The sequence below is a fragment of the Cyrtonyx montezumae genome, unplaced genomic scaffold, assembly GCF_038088225.1.
Source record: "Cyrtonyx montezumae isolate F1298 unplaced genomic scaffold, pur_monq_1.0 scaffold_17, whole genome shotgun sequence".
Lineage (NCBI taxonomy): Eukaryota > Metazoa > Chordata > Aves > Galliformes > Odontophoridae > Cyrtonyx > Cyrtonyx montezumae.
In genome coordinates, this window is record NW_027071903.1 from 19,341,871 (window position 1) to 19,356,777 (window position 14,907).

Below are 14,907 nucleotides of genomic sequence, written 5' to 3' on the forward strand. Positions count from 1 at the left end.
ATCTTCCACATGACAAAACTATTTGCCCACAGGTGCTCAATGGGATTTAGAAAGTTCTTAGCACAGAGCAGATACCTAACAGCAAATCTTGACTGAAATAAATCGTGTGTATAAATTTGTATGCTTTTTCCTTATGTTATATATCTTTTTCCAAACAGTTAAGCCTTTGTAGGTAGCAGGTAAGACTGTCTGCCTCAAAATACAGAACGTAACTTCCTCAGTGCAGCTCTCTTGTGGCTTTTTGTGTTCAGGTTGCCCAGGTCTACATTCAGATAGCTGCATCAGCTCCTACTGCAAATAGAAATTTCATGTGTTTAGCTTTGGCCCAGAGTTTTCAGTTAAAAAGATCATTATATTTTACACCCTCTGCTGATTTATTTAACCTGCCCCAGCCTGTGTGGTATGGAGTCAGAGCAATCTCATTAGCTCTTTTACACATTAGAGCTGCCCAAGGTCAGTGTTCAATATAATGTTCAGTAGATAGAAGCACCTGCGAGGTAATCTGCTCATGCAATCTCTCATTGAATCATGCCCATAAGGAACACACAGTTCTTTCAGACATAACCTTTGTTTTGTTGGGTTGCTTTTAGTGGTCAAAACTGTATACCAGCTTCAGCTTAACTTGGGATAATTTGTAATAGCTTTGAACAATCAGTATTGAACTGATTTCCTGAGTGTGTATGTGCATTTCATACACTCTAAAAGATCAGGAAAATGTGTTTCCTGTTTAATTTTTCTTAGATATTTTAATGAATGTCCTTTCTCTTTCTTGAATCAATTTGTATAGTATTTGGTGATTTTTTTTATGAACGTGCTACCTTAGAGTGAGAGTTTTGGTTTGCATTTGTGAGCAGTGCACTGAATTGGGTTTTGGCACTGTCTCATGTTCCGTAATCAATGCAGTTTTGGTTCTGCATCTCTGCAAAACGTGTTGTAAAGATCACGTGGCATCAGAAACAGCAAATGTGGGAGTGCAACAGGCACTGTTGTTACAGGGAATGCCCTCTTCTAACAAATTAAAAATACATTTACACTATTTTATTCTGACTTACCACTGTTTTAATGGCTACACAGGCTTCAGGGCAAACGTGTGAGTCCTGGAACTGGATGCTGGCCATCTAGAGTACTGCGAAAGTGGGGAGAGAGCCCTTGTTAAGCAGCTGAAGCTGTGCAGTTTCGTAGGCAATGTCAGCTTCTGCTGTTATCTTTTTGAGTATCCGTGTGTCTGTCTTTACCTTTCACGTGATGGTGAAGTCCAGAGCAGTGTGCTGCTTTACTGTGCCTGTGGATTTAATCCTCACGCCTGTGCTTACTGATCTCATGTGGGTGAGGGAAGGGGATGCAGTGCATGAGCCAAGGTGCACCCATCCTGCATTTCAGCTTCCTCTGGAAGATAACATTTGTGTAACATACCTTCGTGAGCAGGTGCATCCTCTGCTGCTGGAGCCACAGACATGCATTTCTGCCCTTAAAACATGAGATGGCAGCAAAGCCCCTTCCTGTTGTTGATGCTACCCGAGTAGCTGTTAGCCTGGATAGCAGTGGTCATTTCCCCTGTGGGTTCCAGTTTCACACGTGGTCTGTGTGCTGGAGATTCAATCGAGGTGGTCATTTTCCCTATAGGAATAAAGAATTGCCTGTAAAAAGTTGTCTAGTGGAGTCATTACAGGCGATGCTTACCAACTGCTGCTTGGTCTGCGTGCCAGGCTGAGTGCTTCATAGCTTGTTGGCAAAGACGAGGTAAAAATGGCCAGATTTACGAGGGAGAGTCTGAAAGCGTGTCTTTCTCCCTTTGATGGTGAAACACGAGGTTTTTTATGGTTTATATTTATTTCAAAGACTCAAGAACGGTACCTGAAATTACCTGGGAAAAGAGTATTCCCAGCTTAATACTTCCTAGCTGATAGAAAAAGACAAAAACCACAGATGGTAGCTGCTGTGGAGCTTTCCTTTGCAGGGACTGAGGAGCAGAGCAGTATTTTGACACTTGTTATGCTACCTGACTGCTACTGCCAGTTGACCTTTGGTTAAGAGCAGCAAACATCTCATGCTGTCTGCATCTGCCAGACCTCTTCCTGCTGATTTAAGGAGAGAAAAAGCTGCGTGCTTTGTTTGATCTCTGCAGCGGGTGGTTTGAATGTAACCCAGAGAGCTTAAACTGCCCTTTTGCTCTCTGGATTTGAGTCTCTCACTGGACCTTCCCATTCCTGTAAGGTTCTTTATGCTTTGCAAAGCAGATAGTTTCCAGATATAGCAAATGGAATTTTTTCCTCTTTCCTTTCTGAAGTCTGAGGAAGCTTTGTCTTGGTCCCCCTCCAACTGCATGCCCACCTCAGAGCTACTGGTGCTCTGCAGCATGCTGGCATGTGTGCTGTGTCTCCCGTGGGCTGCAGTCAGGCAAATTAGGTCCACTAACAGTCTCAAAATCTGATGGAGTGGCGGACTAGAATCAGCATCTGAGAAGCAGGAGCCAAACCCACGTTCATTTAGCCTGTGTGCTGTTACACACTGGTTCTCAAGCATGGAGGTGCTAATTCTATCTCTGTTGTAACCACAGAGTGACAGGTGATGGCTTCTTAGGCCTTGAGCTAAGGGCAACACAGCAATGGTACATCTTAAATGCCTTAGCCTATTACTTGACTCATTTGCTTTCCCCGTTCAGATTCACTGTAATTAGACACAACTTGGCACTGCCGTACTACTGATCTTAAAAAGAGTTTGAAAAGGAGAAATCCATTGTCATGTGGCCATGCTGGATAAGGGGAAGGGCAGTGAGATTCTGTGATGCTTATATCAAAGTTTGAATTGTTTCTGCACTTCAGAAAAATGATTTTCCTTCTTGCATTACAGCCACACCTGTGGCTGTCGGACATGGGAAAAATATGCTGTGTCCATCATTCAAACTGTACCTGGCAACTTTTTTTGTCTTACCTGTGTCTGCTTTTTAGACAAATCCTATCCTGACTGCAGCATGTCAGTAAGTGCTGTAGCTTGTGTATTTGAGAGGAGCGGACAGAAAAGTGGCAGCCTGCCCCAGGGTTTTCTTCACGCTGTGGAGTGCAGAAGATAACAGGCTGAGGAGACTGCAGTGTCCCCTTGCCTTGCCTTGCCTGAAGTTGGTATGGGAGGACCAGTTCCCAGAAATCCCCGCTACAGTCTAGCAGATTAGAGGTGTTTGTCAAGAACCTAGCTAGATGCTTATTAAGGATGCTCTTTTATAACTATTTCTTTCAATTTGACAGTTAAATCTGTCAGAAATTGACCAGAAGCATATCTCCAGGAGGGAGAGGTGTACAAAGCCGATGACCACGTGAAACAGTCATTGTTTTTTAGATTACGTGGACAGTGATCCAGCTCACTTGAGCTGCAGGATAGCAATGGACTCAAATGCTAGCTTGGTCACATTGTTTGCTGTTACCAGTCTGTAGTTGAATGGTAAACTGAATAATAGGTGCCAAGCTGTAAAATAGGGACTTCTAGCCACGTGCATATGACATCAGTACATGCTGTTATTTTTTCTTCTAGTTTGAGATCAGGCAGCTGAGGGCCCACCTTGCTCAGCAAGATTTGGACCTGGCTGCAGAGAGAGAGGCTGCGCTGCAGGTCCCACATGTACTGAACAAGCAGAGCAGCAACAGATACAAGGTGGTTGCAACTGAAGACTCAGATGATGAAGCCACTGAGACCATCACTGAGTTGCAGACTCCACGAGGTGAGTGCTGCTTATGTGCTGCTATCCACAGCACTACTGTTCCCTTTTGTGGAGTGACTGGACCTGCTACTTTCCTTCTGCTAGTGAGCTTATTCACTTCCCTGCAGACTGCAGTTTCCCATTGTTGCAGAGAAGCTGTGTCTGCTCCAAAGTGGCAGAAGCTGTTGCATTTTATAGCAGATTTTGACCAGAGCCAATAATTCAGCTCTGGATAATGACTGCAGTATACATTGCTGGTGTCCTCACGATTGTGTCCTTCAAACACCAAAACTGCAGCAGCAGCCAAATTAGAATTGGCAAAACAATGATCGCTCGGAGGTAAAAGCAGGGGAATTGAGAACACTGAAAAACGATTTCAGACTTTGTTTGCTTGTGTTTTGGTGGTTTAGGGAGGACTTGAGCTGTTCTAAATTTATGTCACATCTCACAGCTTTTACGTTGTCTGCACAGGAGCTCGATGCGTAAGTCATCATTCATGGTATTCTTTTTTCATACTGGTTTTAAAAGTATCAGGTTAAATGTATTTGGCCAGGTTACCCTCACCTGTAAATCTAGTGATATGACAGAGTACATTCATCTGGAGTTAATTTGGACAGGTTTTTTAATTGATTTATTTATTTTGGCCACCATCACCCAGGTGAAGAGTCTGTCTGCTGGGGGATGCTCAGGTCTTGTATTCAGTGAACGTGTAGATGTTGTGCTAAGGGTGGAGTTTAGTGGGGAAATGGTAGGAGGTGGACAGTTGGACCAGATGATCTTGGGGTTCTTCTTCAACCTTGGTGGTTTTATGATTCTATGTGCATGAATTAGAAATACAGGCATAGGTGGATAACTGCAGGTGTGCAGATCCATAGAAACCTGTGTGTTATATTTTATTCTGTGTGAATATGTTTTATTTTGTGAATTGATGGAAATGAGACTCTTGCTCTTCTACTAGTTCCAGCCATCCTGCTCACTGCACCACATCCCAACTTGCCTGCCAGGTGGTGTGCTTTCCCACACACCAGCTGTGAAAGTTTGCCTTGACTGGAGGCTTATGCTCTCACTAAGTGGTTTAAAGCTGCTGATGCTGGACAGCTCAGCTGTGTTTAGGCTGGGCAGCTCTGGTGCAAGAAAAGGAGCATTTGCACACTGTAGGCAGCTCCTGCATGTGCCCGTGATGGGGAGCAGTCCTGTGGGTTGTCTTTTAGGTGAGATGTGTGGTTTGGGGGATTATTAACAGTTACATTTACCTGGACTTATTGTTTTTTATCACTAAGTGCTAGACCAGAAGGCTTTATTGGACTGGGTGTAGCTCCCCTCCCCATGATTCCCAATGCCCATGGCAGGGTGTTGCAGTAGGGGATGTGAGAATGTGTCATGATCTCACTAATGGTTAATGTACTACTTCGTGTGGTAACTTTTCATCACAGTGATGCCCAAGCCTTCTGTGGCCATCCCAGCTTTTTGTTTCAGTAGATGAGTGGTGTGTGCATAGGTGTGAATTAGAGGATTACCTGCTACCTTTATTTGATCAAACTCCTCAGAATTTAAGGCATAGAAATACTTTAATGAAAAGCTTTAAGAGAAAAAGCTTACCATTCTCTTCCAAACTTGACATTTTTTCATTCTCTACACAGTAATGAAAGCACATTGAAACTGTTTCTGTTTTGACCTCTGTAGTAATGTCTGAGCACTAACCACAATTCAGCCATTAATTATTCCTGATTTGAAATTGTTTTTAAAAGCAGGCAGTTGAGCAGACTGTCCCCTGAAATGCATTTCCCCCTTTTTTGTAGGATTTCAGAGCTTTCCCCAGTGGATGTATTATAATTTATGCATGTGTTCCCTGAGGGTTACATTTGGAGCTGGAGAGCGTTGTGCACAATCAGGAGGAGGTTTGCAGAAATTACAGTGCTGTGGAGGTTTATCTGATTTTTTTTTTCCTGTCCAAAGTATTCATTCCAGATTAACACAAGCACTCGTGGTTTGTTCAACAAAGCAGACACGCCATCTTCAGGATTGGTTTCTATATTGTTGGGTTCTGTGATTCCTTAAGAGCAAGTCATGCTTTTGGCATCCAGGAAATAAGAAAGCATGCATTACTTCACATATTGGGGGAGGTGCAGTTATCTTATGTTTAAACATTCATACTGAGAATATAGAATTAATTTTTGATTCCCAGAAGTCAACTAAAAACACAAGGAAATACTTCTTGTGTGTCATGCTGTGTATTACATACAGAGCTTTTGTAGATGAATTATTATGAGTGCTTATCTTCACAAACTAAATGTAGGTGACTTCATGTCTTACAATCCTCTTCTATACTGAATGGGGCAGGAGTTGAACAAAAATATTTTCCCATGTCCTTGTAGGCAAGGGACAGCCACCTGGGATAGTCTGCCATCACAGTGGAGTACTGCCAAGGGGCCAAGATCAAACTGTGTGGGAAACCACAGGCCCAACAATATGTTCAGTGCTTTAGCTCACAATCCAGAGGATAGTCAACTGAGGCAGAGGATTTTGCATGTAGCTGTGTGCGTTATTTTGCAGAGAAAAGAGGTAATAATGAAACACATCCATTATCACAAGGCCTTGAATCCTATTGTAGCAGTGCTGACTTAGGGATTGCTTCTGTGTATTCTGCAGGACTTCAAAACCTTAGCTAACAGCTTGAGAAGGCAGTTACCCCAGAACAGAATGAGCCAGCCCTGCCTGGTTCTTCTACCTCCTCAACCTCAACTGGGTCTTTGTTCTCCAGTAGCATGCCAACTGTTTTAGAGCAGTAGCTTTCACTATTACTGCCTTTGATTTTCCAGAGTGACTACTGCAGTTAATCATTCTGTGAGCCACGCTGGCATTTGTGAGCTCTGAAAAGCATCTGCAGTTGCCTGTTGCAGTGATTAGTTTGAGGAGAAGTAAGGGACCAGGCTACTAAGATCACTAAAAGGAAAGCTGCAATTCAAAGTCAGAATTCAGCTGTCAAGCAAAACAGTCTCAGGAGAGGCTCTTCTTTTCTGCTGTGGCAGAACACGAGCCTTACATACAGCACCTGAGGGCAAGGTATGGCATAGAGCGTATGTTTGTGCCAAACTTAACTTCATTAGCCTTCAAAAAAAAATTGCCATCTTCAGAGAGCTCTGGATTCTGCCAAACCAGCGAGCTTTAGTTGGCTGGAGAACATACTGCATGCAAAAATGGGATATTCCATCTCAAGCTAATCTTATTTCCCCTGTCTGCACTGAACAATGGAAACATTCAGTGCAGAATACTTCATCGTGGAGGGGTTATGGAATAAGAAAGCATTCAGTCTTTTTATTCATTTCCATACCTGGGAGTTTTATGGCATAGTGCATAAGTTAAAGCTCCTCGGGGACAGCTGTAGCTTGTACTCTGGTATTTACACTGGATTTTGTGCAGCAATTTACTACAGCATTCAGTAAGGTAAGTCGAGTAACCCCTGCATCGCATGGTACACACAACGCCTCTGGGGATTTGTGCAGAGACACGCAGTGTGACCCGCACCACGAGAGTCCTGTGTGTGCTGTTTTGTCCATATCCCCATCCATCCCCAGGAGGGGAGTGGGGGAGCAGCACTGAGCTCTGCTCTCTGACGGCGACAGGGCCCGAGGAAGTGGTGTGGAGCTGTGTTGGGGGAGGACTGGTTGAGGGTTAGGAAAAGGATCTGCCCCAGAGGGCGATGGGCACGGAGCAGGCTGCCCAGTGCAGCACAGCCCTGAGCTGTCAGAGCTCAAGGAGCATTTGGACACTGTTCTCAGATATACAGGGTTTGGATTTTGGGTGGTCCTTTACGGAGCCAGGGGTTGGATTCAATCCCTTCCAACTCGGGATATCCTGTGCTCCTAGTCAGATGGTCAGCAGGCTCTGAAAGTGTCCGTAACTCCATAGAGCTGATACTCTGTGCCTGTTCTCAAAGTCCTGCTTCTTCAGACACTGAAGAAGAATCCTAAGACAGTAGGAATAACTCTGGAAGAAGTGCGGATATATGCTATTTACTACTTAATTTGGCAGGAAACTTCTCAACTTTATTTTCTTTTAGAGGATTGTTTTAAATTTTAGAGATTTGTCCAGCCAACAAATTGGACTCCAGAGTGGCCAGACATGAAGGCTGACACACAGGTGTCAACATGCAAGTCAAAGGCTGCTGTTGTTGCTTCCAGGAAAGACGATGGCCTCCAGAGAGGGGGAGGACTCTGGAAGCCATAAGCCCAGGGCATCACTGTGACATTTGCTGCCCTGTAAGCATCATATTTGGCTTCACTGTCTCAGTTTCCATAGGGTGATGTGAACGATGGCAGGGACTTGAAAATAGCTTTCCATTACATTTGGTAGCTGGGAGTTTGCTCTGTCAAATAGTGGTGGTGTGCTCTTTGTAGCTTCGATGGAAATAAATAAATAGGAGGCATTACTTCTGGAGCACCCGCTGTATCCTACTGTTACTGTGTTCCCCTCTAAACGATGAAGGAATATCTTTCTTTTCCTGAGTCCTTGCTGCGTGCAGCATGAAACCAGTTGTGGTCAGAATGAAACCTGACGTTTCCTGCTGCCGCACAAATCATTTTTACTGTTCAGTCCACAAACCTCCAGCTCCAGGGGATTCCGGGTCCACCGTACCCCGTACAGCCATTAATGCTTCCTTCCAGAATTTATTATTCTTTAATCTCTCTCGTAATATATGAATTACAGTCCCTAGAGGAAATTCCTCATTTTCCTGCGTTGCAGTTTGGGAAGTTCCGCAGTACTGCTGCAGCTGAAAGCAGCGTGCCACCCTTACACTCATTCGAGGGCTGGATCCCAGGCTCCGTTACTTCCCCTGGCAGAAGAGTGATTCCAGCAGTTCAGAGTGGAATTTGCTTGTGGGATTAGCAGTGCTTTTCTTTGGGGGAGTGCTGCAGCTCGTGGCCGTGCCTAGAGAACAGTGATGCGTGCTCTCCCCGTTTCTAACGTGTTCTGCAAGTGAAGAAAGTGTGATACCGGGAAGGGAATACGAGCAATTCTGGAGCTTCAGAGTGCTTCCCTTGCCATCATTCATAAACTGTCTGAGAAGGCAAAGTGGGGCACTGCAAAGGTTTGTGTCAGTTGTTGCTGGCAAGGCTCCGTGGGCTGGCTATCGTGGAAGGACTGAGGATTTAGTTTCTCCATAGGTGCCCATTTTAGGCTTTTTTTCTCTGCTCTGATTGTCCGGGCAGAAATCATAGGAATTAGACATCAAGTTACACTTCAGTAAGTGTATGTGCAGTTGGTGGAGTGAGGCTCTTGGATTTCGTGTTCACCAAATGGGCAGGGTGGAAACTTTCCACTTCTAGAAGTGGTGGCCGTGCATTCATGCACATGAGGTTGAAGCTGCCTCCCATCATTAATACGTGGCACTGTGAAGATACTGCTGGCAGGTACAGGAGCAGAACTGGAATGCTTCCACTGCCCAAGCACGTAACCCCTTGTGTAATAATCCCTCCCATAAACGGATTGTTCTCCACTGTGAAAGCAGTGAGGTATTGTGCCCTCTGATGGCATTAGAGCACTGTTCCAGCGCCTTGCTCCTAAATTATTAGCAGCTTTCCCTAATTCCTACTGGGCACTCGGTCCTTGCCAGTTGCTAAGTTTGTTCTTGAGGCCTTCTGCTTTAAGTATTCTTCTCTGTCCCTGCTGATTACCCTGATGATTATTATTTTGTTGGTATCCGTGGAGTGCTGTTTTGCAGACAGGCCCGAGCTTTGCTGTGTTTGACCATCACAAGGCAGCTCAGATATGGATCTGCTGATCCCAACTCACAGAGAGCAAGGCTGGAAAAAGAGCATGAGGATGTCCCCCGGGCCATCCCATACCCCAAGCTGTTGGCTGTGCCCACACACAGGTGTTGTGCATCTCAGCCCCGTTCAGCTCAGCACACTGTGCTGTGACAGCATAGACTGCTGCAGTGATCTTCCAGGTCTTCAGTTTTCATCTTAGCTTGATTTCTTACTTAGCACCAGGCTGGATCTGTGGCTCTGCCTTCTGTGCAACCACAGCAGTTGAGGTGGATTATCCCATGTGCTCAGGCACCTATCCAGGCTGTGCCTCCCAGCCCAGGCGTGTGTGGGTAGAAGCCATGTGAGCACAGCAGCTTGGCCTTGGTGGCCATCTGCCCTCGTGCAGACGTCTCCTGGGCGGCTCGAACTGGCTGCTGCTGTTTCCTGTTGGCACAAGCTTTCTATGGTGCTAGAGGGAAATGTAGAGACACTTTCTGGGGCCAAAAGGAGAGGGGAAAACGTTCTGCTTGGGTCATCTGACTTGAGACCAGGAAGGTGAAGGAGGCACAGTGCCCTAATAAATGAAGGTAGAGTGTGCAGGGAGCTGTACTGGGACTGCTGGTGGGGGAGAGGAGGTTGTGTCTGAAACAACTGTAGGTCACTGTTGGGGGATTACAGAACTAAAAAGAGATCTGCCTTGGTCAGAATGTCATTTATGTGTTTCACCAAATTTATGAGGTTTTTATAGGGCCAAGAGAGGGAGATTACAGTGTTTTCTCTCGGGTCAGATGAGATTATATGGGACTGTACTCCAAATGGTTTATTGCTCCCTAAACCATTTGTGGTGGTGGAGATGTAATCTGAATCTCGCAGGAAAAGAACAGAAGATAAAAGTCCTGTAGCTCTCGGACAGATCCTGACCAAGGGCTGCACCTTGTTTCAATAAAGGGGATTTGGTTGGCGCGCAAAGGGATAGGGCTCATTGCCCTTTGTGATCGGGTTGTGCTTTTACAGCCTCACGTTGCTGGTGGGCTGCAGCACCAGGGAACTGTCCTGGTGCTCCCCCTTGCTTACACCGACCTGCTGCGGGTGAAGGTAAAAAAAGTACCTATTTCCTATTTTATACATGCACGTTGATCTTATTCGTATAGAAAGATGCACATTAGAGATAGATATATAAAAAGATGAGCCCAATGAGGGTAAGGAGGCCATGGTGTGCCAGCACTGCTGCGGTTCCTTTGCAGGTGTTTGGCATTGGTTTGCTGACGTAATGAGTTATGGATAACTGTTGAATTGGTTGGAAGGTGCCTGGATTGATGGGAGCACAGCAGTACGCACGCTGGAGGCAGATGGCAGGCAAAGTGTGTGATGCTCCAGGTTTACTTGGGGCTGTGAGACAGAAAGCAGGCAGTACCTTTTCCAAGCTGCTTCAGCACAGCGGGACCAGGGTGTTTAGGGCAGATTTCCATGAGAGCTGAAGGGCTCTCCTCACCTCCCTGCTCAGAATTGGAGGCTGAGGAAACACAATGAAAATACGTTCCAAAAAACACAGATGTTTTTTTGGGATGTTATTCTGCCTACATCTGAAGGATCCCTGCCTGACCAGGAACCTGACTGTGCACACTGGCAGCTCTGGTAGCAGCTAGGGCGTGAATTATGTATGATGGAAACGAGGTGTGTTTTAGCAGCAGATAGCTGAAGAGCTTTGCAATGTACCCTAATCCTGCAGCACTGCCTTGAGCTGCTCGGAGGCCTCTCTTTTAAACTTGGACATTAGCACAAAGCACACCTCTGACTGCAGGCATTTAAAGATCAACAGGGGCCAAGAAAGCTTTTAGGAGCCAATGAAACCAGCAAAACCACCGCGTTCCCTTTCAGTGTCAGCTTCGATTGCCTTCTTCCGAGTGCAGCTATTTCAGGTACAGAGTGCTCGGTGGTTTGGGTCCTGTTGTACGGGGAAAGTGCTCCCCAGAAAACATCTGTTTCTTTCACCTGCAAACCGCAGAGTGCTGTGAAAGGCAGCGCCGCGGCCGCAGGGACCCGGGGGGGAGAAGGGAATCTGCCCCACGGGGATGAGCACGGTTCTCTGAAACATGCCATCAGCGAGAGGAGCACTTAAAAGGAGAGATGCTTTTAGAGAGCAGCACACGGCAGGGCCGAGGGCAGGGAGCTGTGATGGAGAGCCCTGCTCCCATCCGTCTGCGGGCGCCACGGCCACGAGGAAGGTGAGCCCCGGGAGGGCTGCCCAGCCCCTCTCTCACATGCTGCTTCTTGTTTCAGAGGACGACATGAACAATTACATCAGCCGCTACTACAACGAGCCCAGCAGTGGTAAGTTTTGCTTGAGAAAAATGAGTGTAAAATAAAGTGTGCGCTGTGCGAGGCTGAGGGCAGGCTGTGTGGGACAGGGGACCCAGCACACACCGCTGGCAGTGCTCCCACCAGGTCCTGTACCAAAGCAGCAGCTCACCAAGGGCTGAGGGACACCCTGTGTACTGGAATGCACGTCACAGCCTCACAGACTGGAGGAAGGACTGTCCTGGGGACGGTAATGCCCTCTGCAGGGAGGCCTGAGGGTGAAAAGTGGGGGCAAGGTGGGAAAGGACTGGGACAGCGAGCTGGGTGCTGCACCAGTGTATGTGTATATATACGTATATATATATATGAGAGAAAGACATAGACACATACATATATGTGTGTGTATATATGCACACATTCCCTATGCATGCACAGGTGCATGTGGGTGTTCTCATACAGGCACGTGTCACTGATCTATAAATGACCCACAGGTCTTCCCCCTTAAATATAAAACACGCATGTGTGTACAGGGATGATGATGTACCATGCCTTACAGAGTTACACTCCATGTATGCAGCCCCACACAAGCCCAGGGCTACACACACACACACACACACACACACACACACACACACACACACACACACACACACACACACACGATGTAAACAACTAGGTTGCTCTGAAAGTAATGCCTCCTATTGATCTCCATGGAAACTACCACAGCTACAAGGAGCACAGTAACGCTGTGTTTGAGCAAGTTCTCAGCTACAAACCATTAGTCTTCAATATTGTCACAGCAGAGAGTTGTGCATTTTCATCAGCAATTAAAAAAAAGAGCCTGCAGGCTGTGCTCGTAAACATCTGCATTAGCCACTAGCCCTGTCAGCACTGCTGATATACAGCACCCACCCCTCCCTGTGCTCACATCCACTGTTTGGTCTCTGGCACAGTTGAGCAAGAGTCAGGCAGTGTCAGTGGGTGCCATTTTTCCATATGGAAGAATTCAGTTCCACCCCTTTGCTTCATCTGCACTTCCATGTCAGGTGCCATCTTTGCTGCCATCTGCCACATGGCAACAAAACATAACAGCATATGGGTGTGAGGGTACAAGCTCTGCGGCCTTACCACCAACATCTCCTGCTCATGTTATGGGCAACAGAATAAGGGAGGAGGCATTACTTTTGGTGCAGCTGCATAATTTGTACCTAGGTGCATAATTTATTTATATATATATATATATATATATATAATATATTTATATTATATATTTATATTATATAATATATAGGTAGATATATATTTATAATATATATAATATATATTTATATATTTATTTGTATATATTTATATATATTCACACACACCCAAGTGTACATATACACAAATGTGTATATACACACACACACATAAAATATATGTAGCCAAACATCACCATATGTTACACACACAGATCCTTATATATATATATATATATATATATATATATATATATACACATATATATACACACACACATATATATATACACACACACACACCACTGTATATATGTGCATATATATATAAATATGTTTATGTATACACACACTCTCATTTCAGTTCTGCACACACATATATATGGATACTGAAACTTGTGTGTGTATAGTTTTGTGTATGTACGTATATACATACACATATCTTTCTATATATACACACTATATGCTATATATTTTATTTTTATGTAGTATATAGTTATGATGTGCAGTATGTCAGTGAGGTAGGGGTGCAGAAAACACCCGTGGGCTGCAAGAGTCACCTTACAGATGCAACAGGAAATCTTTTGTTTCTAGGTGAAGGAATGTGAGTTTGTTACGTATTTAAATGTCTATAAACATTAAACAGCACTACTGGAGAGACACCACCTCCACATTTTTTATTAAGGGGGGAGGCAACATAAGCATTAGTTGGGGTGAAAGAGCAGGACAGGGTTGATGCATTTTTGTCAACATATACTTGTGTTCGATGCACACTGTGTCCACGTAGACACATTTACCTGAGCTTATGGTCTCTGCCCTGTTTGTGTGTCAGTCTGTACACGTATCTGTATCTGTCTAAATGGATTTATCTATCTTCCTATAGTTTACCTCAGTATAAAATAACTAACAAGTGAAAGGAGAGGGATGCTGCCAGTGTATTTTTATGGGTACCACTCCGTGGTGTGCAGGTGTCTGCCCCTCCACCCCTCCAGGAGCTGCAGTGGTCTCCGAGCCGCGCTGACTGCTGCTGTGAGTAGTGAGCTGCTCCCCGTGCCGTGCTCTCACCTCTGCTGTTCTCACCTGCAGACAGCGGTGTTCCCGAGGCCGCCATCTGTGTGGTCACCACGGCCGCCATCGATGTCCATCGCCCCAACATCTCCTCTGAGCTCTTCACTGTGGAGGTGCCGATGCGGCTGAGCAGCACCGGGACCTCGGGCAGCATCACCTCGGGCAGCGCATCCCGCTCCACCGCCAGCTCCGGCACACAGGCGTGCAGCGACAGCAGCCACACGCTGGGCTCCTCCCCAGACTGCAGCACAGCCTGCGAGGACGTGGCCGAGGCTGGAGCCAGCCCTCAGGCCGAGCTCGTGCCCAGCCAGCAGCGAGCAGCACAAGCCATGGTGCAGGAGCTGCTCTCTTCCCTGTCTGAGGAGGCACGCCGGGCTCAGAAGGGGCTGGACCCTGTCAACCTGAAGCTGCCCAGCCCCGCGGGCTCAGTGGGGGCCAGCCCTGACCTCGGCCACCGACTCAGCGTCTACAACCGCAGGAATCAGGAAAACCTCGAGGTCTTCCAGCTCAAGCCACTCATTGACTCTCCACAGGGCCCTCCTGTCATTGATGACAAGTACGGGGCCCTGGGACCTCCAGAGCCACGACTGAGCAAGGTGCCCGAGGCATAAGGACAGCTCACCTGCTGTGCTGGGTCAGCGGGCTGCCCTGGGCGAGGCAGCAGCACCAGAGGCCTCCTGTGGCACCTCCTGCACTGGCCAGCAGGGCAGGGCCGGCACCACGCAGCTGGCACCTAACAGGCCTGCCCTGGCACCAGCTCTGTGCCTATGGCACATCATGCACGAGAGACCTTGTGCAGTGGCAGGGAGAACAGACTACAGCCATGTCCTGCCCAGGTGCACAGACCTTCCACCAGCACCAA

At 46.5% G+C, this 14,907-nt stretch overlaps 1 protein-coding gene across 1 annotated transcript in view; it reads left to right on the forward strand.

Moving 5' to 3' along the window:
* Nucleotides 1-14,822, forward strand: part of TMEM266 (transmembrane protein 266) — a 51,543-nt gene extending 36,721 nt beyond the window's left edge. The window contains exons 9-11 of the mRNA XM_065733597.1: nt 3,526-3,712; nt 11,722-11,772; nt 14,064-14,822. Of these exons, the coding sequence (XP_065589669.1) occupies nt 3,526-3,712; nt 11,722-11,772; nt 14,064-14,656 (831 nt within the window). The 3' untranslated portion in view covers nt 14,657-14,822. The remainder of the gene's footprint in view (nt 1-3,525; nt 3,713-11,721; nt 11,773-14,063) is intronic.
* The last annotated feature ends 85 nt before the right edge of the window (nt 14,823-14,907 follow it).